This window comes from Phytophthora sojae (genome assembly GCF_000149755.1).
Source record: "Phytophthora sojae unplaced genomic scaffold PHYSOscaffold_10, whole genome shotgun sequence".
Classification (NCBI taxonomy): Eukaryota; Oomycota; class Peronosporomycetes; order Peronosporales; family Peronosporaceae; genus Phytophthora; species Phytophthora sojae.
Genome location: NW_009258124.1, coordinates 1730361 through 1745850, shown reverse-complemented (window position 1 = coordinate 1745850; position 15490 = coordinate 1730361). Strand labels below are relative to the sequence as shown.

Genomic DNA, 15490 nt, shown 5'->3' with positions numbered 1-15490 from the left:
CACGTCATTTTTACAACAAAACAAACAGCGCGTCGTCCCCATGGATGTACTGGCTGGACCGCGTTAGAGGTCCTTGTGTTCGTAAACACGAAATTGGTGCATTTATTCCTAACTCTCCTCTTGTTTGCTTCTGCTGCGAATACCATATCCTACATGTAGCAGTACAGTATTCAACCCTTTGCCCGGCAACATCTACTGTATTCATCTACTACTACTGTCACGCTGCGTGCGAAAGTAGTCGTCATTTAGAAGAGAAGTATGTACTAGCTCATTCTGACGTATAGGTAAATGCGAATTTGTATTACCGGTAGGGTAAACTGAAACTCCACGTGATACAGGCACGTGTAGGGACCATTCGATCCGCGTTAGCTCGTGAACTGGCTGTTCAGTTGAGCGTCCCACACTCGGTGTGCATCCACCGCTAACTTTATACCAAGTGTAGCCCGCTGGACATGGACAGATACGACGGATCTTCTCCTGAATGGCCGCAGCGCGGCGTCGCTCTTCCTCCAGCTTGGCTTGGTCACGGGCACGGCGTAGTTCCTCCAGGTGAGCAGCGTGGGCTTCCTTCGCGCGCTCCAGTTCCTCCCAGTCTTCGTCAGACACGCCAGAATCCCGCTGCTCCTTGGACTTTTTCTCATCTCGATCTTCATCTTCGTCCGCGTCCGGGTCTTCTTCAGCCTCCACCTCGACCTTCTCCTCTAAGACCGCCTCTTTCTCTTCCGGCTCTTGTTCAAACGAAAATTCTTCAGGTTCCTTTTGTTCCGTGGCCTCAGAGAATGATTCTTCTTGTCGTGGCTGCTGCTCCTGAACCTTAAACATCGAGGTATCCGTAACCAGCGACGACTGCGAGAGCACCGGTCCATCGGGTGGGCGCCGTGCAGTCACGATGCTCTCTCCAGCCATGGCTGCGTCCTCAGCGGTGATCGTCCTCACCTCCTCGTGTATGTCGTTCTTAAACACTCGCGTTGCCCGACACTGCTTCATCTCCTTCCATACCCGCATAGCGTCTCGACCATTACCGAACCCATCCAGCATCTTCAACGCCGCAAAAGTTCGCTCCAGGACCAATTCAGCTTCAGCTTCCAGCTTCACCCCCTCCTTCTCCGCCTTCGCCCGAAGGAACGCCACGCCGTCTTCGGGTTCCCAGTCCGGGAAGTCGATGAATCGTGTGAATCGGCTCTTAAGCCCGGCGTTGCGGTTCAACATGACGTCCATGTCCTTCGGGTAGCCCGCGATCACGATCACCATGCCGCTATACGCGGGATCCGTCATCGCAGCTACCAGCGTCGTCATCGCTTCCTCTCCATACGTCCCCTTACCCAACTCGTAAGCTTCGTCGATGAATAGCAGCCCTCCCTTCGCCTCCACGAGCTTCTCCGTCACTTTCGTCTTCGTCTGACCCAGATACTCGCCCGTAAGATCCAACCCGGAGGTCTCAACCAGCTTCGTAGTGCCCAAAGCTCTCATCGAGTGCAAGATCTGCGCCATCACGCGCGCCACCGTCGTCTTTCCCGTGCCAGGAGACCCTCGGAAGACGAAGTGGCCGATCTCCGGACGCTCCGAGCCTTCACGTTCCGCTACCGCCATCTCCATCTGCAAGCGCGTGAGCTGCTCTCGGATCTGGTCCATGCGGTACAGTCCGTCCAGCAGCTTCATCGGGTCTTCATCGGCCGCGACGCCCTTGCCTGGAATTCCAGACCCACGTCGAGCAGCTAATAGGCTCTCGCCCGCTTGTTCCGCATCACTCTCCGTAATGGTATACTCTTCCTCCGGTTCATCTACTACGCGCTGGGCTCGACACTGTAGAAGCTCCATCCACATCCGCACAGCGTCACGCCCATTGCCAAAGTTCCCCAGCTTCTTCAACTCCACGAACGTGTGCTGAAGTGACAGCACAGCCTCACCTCCAACCTCGAAGTTCTCAGTCTCCGCCCTCTCACTCAAGAACACGACCGCGTCCTGCGCCTCCCAGTCGGGGAAGTCGATGAAGCGGGTGAATCGGCTCTTTAATCCAACGTTTCGGTCAAGCATTTGGTCCATGTCCTTCGGGTACCCGGCGATAATGATGACCATCCCAGCATAGGTCGGGTCGGTCATCCCAGCGACAAGAGTCGTCATAGCTTCTTCCCCGAACTTGCCCTTCCCCAGCTCGTACGCTTCATCAATGAACAACAGTCCTCCCTTGGCCTCACCCAGTTTATCCGTCACTTTCTTCTTCGTCTGACCGACATACTCGCTAGTAAGGTCTAGCCCCGAAGTTTCAACCAGCTTTTTAGTGGCCAACACCCCCATACCATGCAGAATCTCGGCCATAACCCGCGCGACGGTAGTTTTACCCGTACCGGGGGACCCTCGGAAGACGAAGTGGCCCACTTCTGGCAGTCCAGAGCCTTCGCGGTCTGCCACAATCATTTGATTCCGTAGCTGCGATAGCTTCTCCTTGATGTCGTCCATGCGGTACAGTTTATCCAGCAGCTCAAGCGGGTCCTTCTGCTGTGCCTCCTTCTCGACACCAACGTCCTCCAACGTCAACACAGTCATGCCGTTGACCATGGGGCGACTCATGGCCTTGCCCATTGCGTGCTTCAGCAACTGCTCGACTGCTCCGGCATTTCCAAAGTTCGACTGGGTCTTCTGAAGCGCCAACTGCTTCAACAACGCCTCCGCCACGTCGTACGGACACGTCACGTTCCTCTTCGCGCAGTTCCACTCCAAAATGTCCAGAAGCTCGTGATCCGTGTAGTCCTCGAACTGGAACGCGTACTGCGGGGGGAATCGCCGCATCAGTCCTGGGTTCTGAGTGCGCAGCATCTCCAGCATCTCGCGTTCGTATCCGATCAAAATCACCGCTAAATCGTCGCTCTCCGTGCCCTGAACCTTCTCCACCAGCACGTCTAACACCTGCTTGCCGTACATGTTGTCGTTTAAGTTGTACGCTTCATCGATGACTAGGACTTTCCCCTTGGACGCCTCCAAGATCTGCGACGTCTTCGTCTGCGACTCACCGACGTGACTACCGATGAAATCCCCCGCTGTCTTCTTCACCACTTCACCATTGCTCAAGAAGTGAAGCGCCTTCAGAATGCGTCCGTAATATCCAGCGCACGTGGTTTTACCCGTTCCCGGGTTGCCCAAGAAGAGTCGATTAAGACACACGGGCACCGTCTCCTGGCCCTTGAGCTCCCGCTCGTAGTTTTCGTCACTAATTTTCACCAGCTTCTTCATCTCGTCCTTAATTTTACGCCACCCCGTCTTCTCCTCCACTTCATTCAGCACCGCTTGCAGCTTGGGGTTGGTAGACGGACGATCCCCGAGTAAATCCACCGTCTTGAAGGTGAGCGAACCGTCAAAATCCTCCCGCGCCATCGCCTCTTTACTCGCTTGTTCGAGTAGCTTCAACACCGCTCGAGCATTGCCGAAACCTTTCCGCCCCGCGGCCTTCGCAAGACGACGACAGGCCACCTTGGCGATGGGTTTCTCGTACTCCCACCCACGGTCTTGCGCTTTTCGGTCCCATACAACCTCCAGGTCTTGTGCGTCGAAGTCTTCGAACATCACTCCTTCAAATCGAGACTTGAGACCGTCGTTGTAGGCGTACAACTTCTTCTGGATGTCGTCCTCGTAGCCCGCGAGGATGATCGACAGGTCGTCTCGCTTGTCCTCAGCTGCTGTCAACAATTCCGCGACAATAGGTTTGCCCTTAAAGTCGCCTGCCGGATCCAGCTCGTACGCCTCATCAATAAAGAGCACGCCTCCCATCGCTTTCTTCAATTTCAAGCGGAACTCAGCGGCTCCGTCGTCTTTCAACTGTTGGGCCGTGCACTCGACGAAGGTGTTGGTCCGTCGAATCCCCGAGTCGAACAGTATTCTGGCAAATAGTTTAGCGACGGTCGTTTTCCCAGTGCCAGGGTTCCCCATGAAGCAGTAGTTGTATGACATGGGGTTCTTCTTCCGCTGAACAGCAGAGAGTTGCCGCAGCATCATCGCGCTCTTGAAGAGGTTTACAGCCATTTGCTTCACCTTTTTCAGACCCACATTCTTATGGAGCAGTTCTTCCATGTCCTCCGAGTGACAGCCATATTGGCTCTTCAAAGCCTCCCACCTGTCCTCAACGGAAGCTGTACCGGACAGGATAGCGCTCGCCGCATTTACTGCACTGGTTACGGGCTCCACGTGCTTCAATTCCGGCTCGTTCAGCCATATCGCGCTCGCTTCGGGATACAACTTGGCGAATAGCTCAATGAGTTTTCTGTGGACATCGGATGAGGAGGCCTGGCTGAACCGAGCTGCCAAGCGTGCGACTGCAATGATAACGAGCGGGTGTGCGTAGCCCCCACCTTCTTCAGCGCAGATCTTGGCCACGTATTCCTCCAACTTGACGCGCACCTCGGCCGTATCTTGCTTCCGAACAGCCAGCAGCTCCAACGCCATGAACAGATTTCCATCCTCTTTCAGCTTCCCTTGGCCCTGCACGTTCTTCAGGTAGTTGATCCCTCCAAACGGATTCTTGGGCGCTTCGTTCTTCGTGTTGGCTAGTGTTGATGGGATGAAATTCAGCTTCGAAGCGAGAGTCTTCTCCATGCGCTGTGGGATGGCTTCAGCTGCGCCGGTTGATAGTGACTTGCCGTCCCACGGAAACCACACGTTGAGTTGCTCGTACAGAGGACTCACTGAGCCAGCTAACACTCGAAGCTTATCCTGGTCTTCCACTGACAAAATAGACGCCACTTGTGTACGTACAGCAGCCTCCTCCTCTTCGTCCCCACTAGCGCTCGCATTTGGCTTCATGAACGTGATCTTTTGAGGTGGTTGCTCTACTTGGGACCTCTCTGGTAGACAATCCAGGATAGCGCCCCGGTTTGAGTCCGTGATGTCGACCCGGTGGGTGGGGAACATCGCGTACGGGAACCAAATGATCCAATTGCCACCTTCTTTGCCAGATTTTGCGTCTCGATACAGCGCGTCGTAGCCATGAGAAGATTGCCGACGTACCCATTCCCGCAGAGCAGCCCCCTTTTTGCCCTTGTTCTTGGGAAGATCGACGGGGTTCTTCAAGTGCTTGACCGTGAAAAGGTGACCAAATAAAACACTCGCTTTGCCCGTACCGGCGATTCGGTTGAAGTTCTCTTGGGTCGCTTCGTACACCTCCATCCCGTTGAATTGCTGGTTCCCGAAATCTTTCATCTCAAACTTATCAATGTGCTGCGACTGCAACTTCCGATTTAACACGACAAACACAGGAAACTCCACAGCCGAGAAGAGGGAAGTTGACCACTGCGCCTTCGAAGCCTGGTCACCCTTAAATCTCTCCAGCATTTTCATCTTCCGGATGAGGAAGTCGCGCTTGCTCGGTTGACTCATGGTGATATGCGTCACGCCATTCATTCCAGGTAGAATTCGTGCTGCTTCTGGTGGCCACAAGCCGAGCTTCTTGTCGCTCAGTATACGGTGTGTCTCCTTGATCATACCATCCAAGCGAGACATAGAGCACTGAGGACAATCCGACGGGAATCCTCGGCTACACAGTCGCAACTGGAACGAATGTCCAGCGGGGCAAACCCACTCCGTCTCGTTCGAACACTGCACTGTATCCGCCGACACTTTGCACGAAACTTTGACTTTACTGTCGCACGTAGCGAAGTTCCAACAGGGTTTCTCGACTGATTCCTGGCAGTTCACAGTCTCCACTTCATCTGAGCATTTCATCGCAACCTCGTGCCCACAGCTCAGCTGCTTCAACACACGAATGGCACAGGGACTTGACGCTTGCTTGCCTTGCAGAACCTTAAACGCGTCACAGCACTTCATCTCGATATCGTGGCCACACGTTGTAGTCCGACGGAAGCGTACAGGAGCCACGCAGTCCTTCAAGATTGGTCGGAGCATTGCTGGCCTCGCCCCTGGCACCGGTAGAGTGTCCACCACCACACTGTCGTCGTGCAGGAATTGAACCAACGGCGGCGTCTGACCTTGCCACGGCTGCCACGCAACTAAATACTTGCTCAAGTGACACGGCAGACGCACTACGTGGCCGCACACGGGCAGCTCCGCCGTCACCAGCTCTTCACACACCGCAGTGACATGTCGAGCCTCACTGCACTTCATCGTGGCCTTGTGGCCACAGGTCCGTACGCACGTTACTTCGTGACTGCATTGAACGTTGAGTCCGTAGTTGCGGAAGTTGCTGGAATCCCCTTCGTTCACCACTTCCAGCGGATCGATATCGTCAATGTTGCTCGAGTATTGAGCAACCTTCTCGTAGAGCCGCTCCTTCTCGAAGCAAGTAGTCGAGCACTCGTGTCCACACTCTGGATTCGCCACCACCACCGACTCCCGGCAACGTGACGGGCTCTGTGCAAGTTCAAAGGCTCTCTCACACCGCACCATCTCGTGGTGGCCGCAACGACGTTGGAACTTGACAGTTCGCTTGCAAAAGTAGTCTTTCGGGCCGTAGGATCCCCCCTCTTGGACGAAGTCCAGCGTTGAGCACGCCTCACCCGTCCATTGCTTGAGAGTCTCCGCTGTCGGACACGACACAGTTGTTTCGTGTCCGCATCGAGGCAGCGCCAGCTTGACCTTCTCCTGGCAAGTAAGTCGACGCACTCCACTGACGTAACCCTGACGGTCGTGACAAGATAAGGAAACCGTATGCTGACACGGTGGCGTGTACTCGACTTTCTCCGAGCACGGAGGCGCGAACCCCTTCGAGTAGCGATCAAACTCACTGCAGGTGCACTGCAGAATATGCTTGCACTCTTCATAGACGTACGGCGCGATCGCCTTCTTGGTACACACCGGCCACTTATCCCGTCCGGACAGGATCTCGATGTGAGTATGGCACTTCATCTTCTGGTCGTGGCCGCAGGGCAAGCTCACGTCCACGCGGATATCGCACTGATACTTCTTCAACGCTTCATCAATCGACATATTCCCAGAAGAACCGGTAACCGCGGAGCACTTGAGCACTCTAGGGTGCCGACTGCAGGGCGACTCCACTTCCACGGCACAGCGCTTGTTGTGCTTGTCGATCTGCGGCCAATGGCACATCAAGCCGCACTCGTGAGAGCACGACAGCTCCTTTGAACACACCACCGTGCAGAACCCAAGCTTCAAGTCATAATCTCCTTTTGCCAGCTTAACGGACGTTCGGTGCGCGGGGCAGCAGATCGGGAGCGCCGGTCCGATACGCGGTCCGCTGTACGTTGTACAGTCCGCGTTAGCGTCAGTATTATCCGGTTCCGCGTCGTTCTCGAGCAGTTGCAAGGTCTGTTTCCAGTGCGCAGTCTCGCCAAAGTACTCGACATTCCCCACAACGTACATGCCCAACCTTGCACGACTCAATAGAACAATCATGCGGTTCTGGAGCTTGACGAATGGCGTGCGAGACTTTCCATCAATAACCAGCGATATGATGACGATATCCGCTTCGTCGCCTTGGAAGCGATCCACCGTAGACAGAAAGCAGGACGGGACAGGTTTAGGATCCCGTCCTGAAGTCATCGTCCTCAGCCCGTAAGTTGTCATCAACAGCTTACGCATCAACATGAGCTGACCCTTGTACGGCGTGAGCACAGCGATCGACTTGGCCGGGACACCACAGTGCACTAAATACTGCACCAACTTGCACGTCATCGTCGCCTCCTGGTTGTTCACGCGTGACAAGCCAACTGATGCGCGTTGTTGCGCCCCAGTATGCGTCCAAAAGAAAATATGTGGCGACACCCCCGGGACTTCACGCCCCTCTCCTTCACAGGCGTCGAGGAGGGGGGCACCCCCCACTTTCCGCTTCGCACCACCGATGAGCTTGGTCCCGCACATTTCGTGGTCTTCGATGTTCGTGATCTCGTTGTAGAAATTCCGCGTGAGGTCGCAAATGTTTTTACGCATTCGCCGCTGGATTGAGAGGACGGACGACGGCACTTCGCTGCCCTGTGGAGCGCTGATGAGTCTCTCGAACATGGAGATGTTGATCTTGTTCACGCGCTCGAAGTCGATGAGGCCCATGACCGACGGCTGGAGCTGCATGTGGTCGCCGATCATCTCCAGCTTGCGCGTGGACGAGCTGAAGCACGAGAACAGCAGCGGTTCCATCACTTCCGACGCCTCCTCAACCAGAATCGCGAACGGGTTGGTCGTACGGATGGCCTCTAATCGGGAGACGCAGCCGGTGATCGTGCCTCCGATGACAGCTTTGCCCTCGTAAACCCGTGAATTCGCTCGGAGAACTTCACGCTGGTGCTCGATTTTCAGGTTTTCGAGGGTCTTTGAGAGCTCGTGCTGGAGCTTCGCGTTGAGATCGCCCCAGAGGTTTAGAACCGAGAAGAGTGCGCTCCACCGCTGCTCTAACGCCATCCCCCAATGCCACTCCGGAGGCAGTACCAGCGTTTGATCGGGTGTCGTCCATGGGGCCTTCTCCTCTTCGTCTGCATCGTCCACGATTTCGACAGTCTCCTCGACTTCGTCGTCTTCTACCTCGAAGACGTCGCGCATGTGCTGCAGATGCTCAGACTCCTCCACTTCGTCTTCGTTGTCGTATTGGACGGCGTCGACGAAGTCCTCCATGTCACTGTCCGAGCTCATCAGATCATCATCATCCTCCGCTTTAGATTCATCTGCAGCAGCGTCTTGAACCCCTGTATTAAACTCGCCGACTTCAGAAGACTGCGAGGGTCGCTCCCCTGGCGATTCGACTGGCGCAGTCTCCTGGCTTTCAACAGAATCTGCCGCGCTGGCTTGTAGTTCACCCGAGTTGGGCAGCACTAGCTCCGGAGTTTTCGCAGCAACTTGGCTACTGCTTCGCCCAACGTGGTCCCTGCAGAAACTAGAGCCCGGCAGTGGGTAACTTTTGCATGGCTTGCCCTTCCTCGTCTTCGCCTGGCACTTGTCGGTACTCGATTGAGCCGCACGAGTTAAAGCAGCAACGACTTCGGCGTGGTGTTTGCCACAGTACTGACCCGTGGTAGCAATATCAACGCAAGCCTCGCCACGCTTCGACGTCCACTTGCAGTACAGATCCTCTGCGTGCGCCTTGCAGTAGGACGCGTTGGGCTCTGCGACCTCCGAGCACATTCCATCCAGACCCCAACACAGCGGGTGCTGCTCGCACGCGTTTCGAGGGGGATCCTCCACCGCCTCCTGCGCGGGTTCACCTCGAGCCAGACACACGAAGCACACGTGGTCTTCACAGAATCTTTGGGCCTCATCGAGTCGGCAGTTCTTGCACTTGCCGGCTGAGCACAAGTGCCGCGTGCAGTACAGTCGCTTGTGTGCCACGCTATCCTGACAAAACGCTTGTCCGTCTATCGAGAACTTGCACGAATGCTCCTGGCAAAAGTCGCTTCCGTCGGTACACACGCGTAGGCAAGAGTCCGCTGATTCAGAGTAGCCACATGCTGGCAATGGACGGAAACCCGAGATCCACTGGTACAGCACCTCCCGAGGGTCGATCTCAGGATCATAGTGCTTAATGCCTTTGTGCAACCGTACAATGTCTGTGTTTGTCAGCATCGGCTTCTCCTTCAGCACAAGATTCAGGAACACCACAGGCGAGGTCTGCGCATCCGAATCCTCACCGGCATCCTCAGTAAGCGCAGGTACCGTTTCTTCGGTGTTGCCCGCATCCAAAGCCTTTGACAGCGCCCAAAGTGTGGCCACGGCTTCCGACAGTGCCGGAACCCCCGCCTGCACAATCTTCCAGTCGTCCGTACTGAGCGTTTTGGTTCCGCGTGCAACAAACGTCTGCGCCTCGCAAATCGGAGCGAAGACGTCTCGGAACTTGTGCCACTGGTCCCGCAACTCCTGGCACTTCTCGATGCGGCTTGAGACTGCACGGACACTTGGATCCGAGTTGGCGACGTTCCGTTCACGGTACTGCTCCAGCTCCGGCTCGTTACCCCCTCCGCCGATACGAACGAGCTTCTTAAAGCTGTTCCCCAGGTAGTACCTCCCGAAGTAGGGCGTGTGTTTTGGCGTATGATCCAGTGAAGGCTCCGACCGCAGCAAGTCCAGCAGAAACTCATCGATCGCGTGGTTCTTGTACGATAGCACGAGGATCGGCGGGTCTCCGACCTCGCGGTTCTTCTGCTTCCAGAGGTCCCGGACAATCAACAAAGCTCGCACCACCACCACGCCCAAGTACGATTTGCCCGTGCCAGGGGGTCCTTGAGTGCAGTGCACCGGGTACATCATGGCTTCACAAAAACTCTTCAACTGGCCTGGATCCAGCGTCGCTCCGTTCACCAGACCCAGCAGCTTTTGCTCCAATCTCACCCGTAGCGCTGGATCTCTTCGAATGTCGGCTATTGAATCCAGCAGCGAGAACTGCACCACCTTCCGGATTAAATCCTGCGTCGGCGCACTAAAATCTGAATCCTCAGCCGAATCACTAGCATTCTCACCTTCATAGTCCCCACCCTCTGATCGAATTCTTCCGAACGCCAGCGCTTCGTTCGACAAGTTCAACAGTGCTCCATTCTGGAATGGTACAGGCAGTTGGCGCTGCTTCTCCAGCGCTATCAAGACGGGGATAAACTCCGGTACGAACGTCTGGCAGTCGATAATCGCCACGGCGTCCCCGACCGCCGGATTCTGCGCCATCAGAGCGTTCTCCGGTTCATCCAGATACTGCAGCAGACGCAGCGTCAGACGCCCCTTCTCTCTGGCTTTGTACTCGTCATTACTTTTGCCCTGGAACGTGATCTCCGCCCAGAAAATCTCGTCCGTCGTTCGCAGCGAGGCCTCACGGTTGGCGAGCCTCACGACTCCAACCAAGTTGGGACTTGACAGCCGTTTGGTCGTACGCCAGTGGATGGGAGTCAACGGCGGACGACGTGACTCGACCTGCTCGATCGAGAGGGTGCCGTCGTACTTGACGTTAGAGATGAAGCCGCCGTAGATGTGCGTCGACGCATTCTTGGACGGGGGTCCGCGCAGTCGCTGCTGGTACTCGGCCGCACACTTGCTGCAGAAACCTTTAGAGTGCAGTCTGTGGGCACATATGAAAGCTGCGTAGCGATCACACTGCGAGTTCTTGCAGTTCAGCAGCTTCTCCTTGCCCGGGAAGGGCCACAGCGGCTGGTCACACACTTTGTCCCCCATTTTGACCGTGCAATGAGGCAGCAAGGCGTTGTTCCCCTCGACGAACGTCATGCCGATCCACAATTTCACAATAGTCACGAAATATTCCTCCGTGTTCTCGTAGACTTTGCCTTCATTTGAGCGAGGCTGCTGGAGTTTCGGGAGTAAAGCTGGCTGGAAGTTGTGGTAGTCCGCCAACCACGCCACGGTAGGGTGTCTCCAGTCCGGTAGAGCAGCCTCCTTCGACTCTACTTCACTCCACTCCCGCACTTTCACCTTGATGACCCACGACTTCTCCATTTCACTCAGCAACGTGCCCAATCGAGCACGAACTGGACGGTGGGTAGTCTGTCGGACACTCAGACTACTGTCCGCCTGGGCCACCATCTCGTCCAGTGCGTCCTTGACGTCGTCTCGCTTCAAGTTCCACGTGAACTTCAGTAGTCTAGTGACGACGCGCTCTACCAATTCTACCCCCTCCAGAATCTCATCGTTGCCGTCTAGGGAGGATTCACCACTCTGCGTCAATTGACTGAGTAGAACAGCCACCGCCTTGCTGATCGCGGGTAGAGGGGGAGGCTCGATCGACGCGGAGAACGGCAGGCGCGTCAGAGCCGAGAGCAGCATCTTGACTGCATCCAACGGGAGGCTCTCCACCCCCTGCCAGCTACTGAGCCAGGCCTTGTGCATGTGCTCGACCGTCTCCTTCAGCTTGTGGTTCGGACAGTTCTTGAGAACCGACCGGACGAACTGAAGGTTCGAGGGGTTCAACGGAAGTTTGGGGGCTCGATAGCCGCCGGTTCTTGCTCCTTGGCCAAAGGCCTTACGTCCTTGTGGATCTTGATTCCGGTTATTATCTTGCCCCCTCCCTCGTCCTCGACCACCGCCTTGGTTCCGGTTGCCAGGGCCTCGCCCCCTCCCCCTTCCACTTGGTTGTCTGCCGCCGCGACGGCCACCTCGACCACCGTCGCGACCTCCAGCCATTCGTCAACTTTGCTTTTCCTCTTCCTCTGGGCTTGATCTGCGCTTGACGAGGAAAACCCCGAAGTGACGGGACCTAGAGGGAGGGCAGATTCCATCACAGGGGTTCGACAATACAGTTAGGTTAGGATTCAAACAAACCTTTGAGTACGCCAGATCTGGAACTTTAGAGAAGATCTGTGCAAAAAGGAATTGTCTGTACATGATCAAATTAGAACCACATGGACGAGTTCTCTCTGCGCGTGGAGAGCATGCGCGTCTGGCGCGTCTGGCGGCGGCTGTTGCGGATGATCTCCATGGTCACGATGGCTTTCTGCAGGAATTCGGGTACTTGGATGGTCTTGTCGGCCGCGCGCAGTAATGGGGGGAAGCCGAGCTTCTTGGCCACTAAGTTGCCCAGTAGACGGGCGCAGCGGCCGTTGCCGTCGTGGAACGGGTGGATGAAGAACACGAGCACGGCGAACGCGTAGTACGCGCGCAGCAGGGGGCGGTTCTCCCACCGGCTCGAGTCGTTGAGCGTCTCGATGAGGTTGTCCAGTGCGTCGTCGATTTCCCCGGCGGGGATGAACACGCGATAGATCCGAGGCGACGCGTACCCGACCGCCAGGTCCGTGCGGAGGACGCCCGCCTGGCCACTTGAGGCGGGGAGGAGACACTGGTGCAGCGCGAAGAGCTGCTCGCGCGTGATCACGCACGACGTGTCGTGCATAATCTCGTTGATGACGTCCAGCAGCTGCTTACGCGGGTTCTCAGCAGTCGAGCTCCTGCGTGTGACGGGCGCGTCGTGGGCTGACCCAATGGCGTCGTACAAGTCGCTGGACGTGAACGTGGCGGGCTTCGCGCCGTCGCAGCAATCGGCAAGCTCCGCCTTCCGCTCGAAAGCGTCGTACTCACCCTCGAGCTTCCCCAGCAGCTGTCCATACAACAGACGAATAGTTAGGAGAGATATCGTAGTGGAAAGAGTGAGAGAGTTGAGTGGCGAACCTGCTCAATTTGTCGGTACACGGGGGACTTGGGGTTCTCAGCGTGACCAAAGAGCCGCTCACCTACAGCAAAATGTCTCCATTAGATCAATACAAATCTGTATTATAGAGATGCGAGGCTTACCGTGTGGAGACTTGGAGGTTTTCGTGTGGAAAGGAGTGACTCTTGGTGGAGGAGGGGTAGGAGGAATCGGCGCTCTACCAGGGTGGATATGTCCTACAAGACGCACAAGTGATCCTGTTAGACTAACGTCCAGCACACATAGCGCAAGAACATCTTGAGTGCCTTACCTGGCACGTTGTATTTGCACAAGACGCAGTCTGGAGCAGAGGCTGGTGCGGGTTCAGGTGTTGCAGTCTCTGGCGTCTCGTCGACCTCCATCTCATCCGTGTTGCTGGAGTTGTCGTCGTTGTCTTCTCCCTCAGCCTGCTCCTTCAGATACTGCTCCACCTTGATAGATAACTCGTGGACGTCATTGAACAGCTCCGCCTCTGTGGGGCTAACGGCGTACAGGTACTGCAGATAGTACTTGAGGTGTCCCAGCAACGTCCACTTCGAGCGGATCTTGCCATTGCATTCCTCGATAACACGCTTAAGTGACGAGTCCTCACTTCCGTGGAGTTCGCCGTGGCCGTGCTCACACAGTGCGTCGTTGAAGAGACCATTGCGCAGCAACAGCACAAGCGAGCGCAGTATCGGAACCACGGCCGCGTGGTCCTCGCTGCTCATCGAAGTGGCCAGCGTATCCACCATGTCGAACAAGCCCCACTCCAGAGCGAGCGGAGTCGTATCGCAAACGTTCACTATAAAGGTAAAAAAAAAGGAATAAAGTTAGTTAACGAAAACAATCCACAAGATGTATGAGAGTACAGCATACAGTCTTCGCGGACAATTGACGGGTCCGTCAGTTCTCCATTGGCGGTGATGGCGTTGTCCAGTGTCTGGCAGTACTGGAACCTGGGGATTCTTCCCGTTCCAACGTTTGATGAGGCAGCACTTTGGAGATCTTGACGAAGCGTAGACAGAATCATCACGGACCTGACGACCCGCTGGATGCGCTGCAGTTCGTGCTGGTCTTCCGACATGACGCGGTCCGAGTACCAAGAGAGCACCGCCACCGTTGACATCTTACAGATCATCGGAACCGACACGATGGTTTGAATTCCTGCTCGTCTTGCGTGTGGGAGCAGGAAGAACTGCGACTGCTGCGCTGCGTGGAGGTCAAGCCACTCTGGGTGCTGCCCACTGAACACGTTTCCAATGTGGCCTTGACCAGGGTCGATCATGATCATGGACGACACCTTCCGATACTTCTGAATCGCGTCGCTCCACAGAGCTGCCGTGTCAATAGGTCGGTTCTTCGATGCTCGAGGCGACAACACCGCAGTCGCTTTATGCTGACGCTGGACTGCAGCGTTGTTCTTCTGCCAGATGCTGTGCGTGATCAAGATGCAGTTATCGTCGTCGTCCAGCACCGGACAATGCACTTGGCCCATCAACCACGGATCCTAATAAACAAACAACAAATTAGCAAAATTACTAGTAACAATCAAGCAAAATACAGGTTAAGACTTACCCGAGTGATCACTCGAAGTGTAAACTCCAAAGCTCCAGCCAGCGTCGCGTTGTCAATGTGGTCGACAGCCACAGTAGCTCGGAATCCGCTCTCCGTGGCGTGGTTGGCAATCAGAAACTTGGCCAGTTCGTTGTGCGCGAAGTCGACCGCATCCGACAGCGGTGACGACCCCCAGCGGTCCAGCAAGTTCACGTTCGCTCCACAATCCACCAGGTACTTGGCGATCTGCAGATGCCCCTCCGCACTAGCCACATGCAGCAGCGTGCGGAGGTCGTAGTCCTCCATATCGGGGCGCACGAACTCAGGCACCAGCTGCTTGAGCTTGTCCATGTCTCCCTGCTTCGTGGCCTTGAACGCCAGCGCAGTGTTGCGCTCGTCCTCGCTGCTCTTAACCTGACGGCTCACCAGCTTCTTCTTCTGGTGCGCGCGCAGCATCTCGGCGATGGCAAACTGCTGCTTCTCCAGCGCGATGCTGATGGGCGAGCGGCCCCTTCCGTCCACCACGTTGGTGTTCACCCCGGCCGACAGCAGCAGCTCAATGACGCCCAATTGTCCGTTCTCGACTGCAACATGCAGCGCCGTGCGGCCGAGCTCGTCCGTGACGTTGACGCCCATGCCCCCGAGCCACGAGCGCTTGACGTTCTCGGTGTTGCCCTCCTGCACGGCGCGGAAGAAGGCGGCGACGTCCGGGTTCGAGCGACTCCTAAACCGGTACAATACAGGATAAGTGATCCATAACCTGTCACTTCATGTTGCGCTTAAACTGTCGTAAGACAGCGTTACTCACCGCCTTATCCCGTCACGGGCTGTCGTATTGCCTCCGAACGGCGAGAGCTTGGTGCTGTGGACCGGGTAGTGCTCGCGCTCCAG

The 15490-nt window shown here is 56.0% G+C and overlaps 1 protein-coding gene across 1 annotated transcript; it reads right to left on the bottom strand.

The window, feature by feature from the left end:
- Positions 1-201: 201 nt before the first annotated feature.
- On the bottom strand, positions 202-12063 carry PHYSODRAFT_524554 (hypothetical protein; the record flags this gene model as incomplete). Its single annotated transcript, XM_009537465.1, has 1 exon — positions 202-12063. One exon carries the CDS (start codon positions 12061-12063, stop codon positions 202-204), a length of 11862 nt encoding a protein of 3953 aa, XP_009535760.1.
- Positions 12064-15490: the final 3427 nt, after the last annotated feature.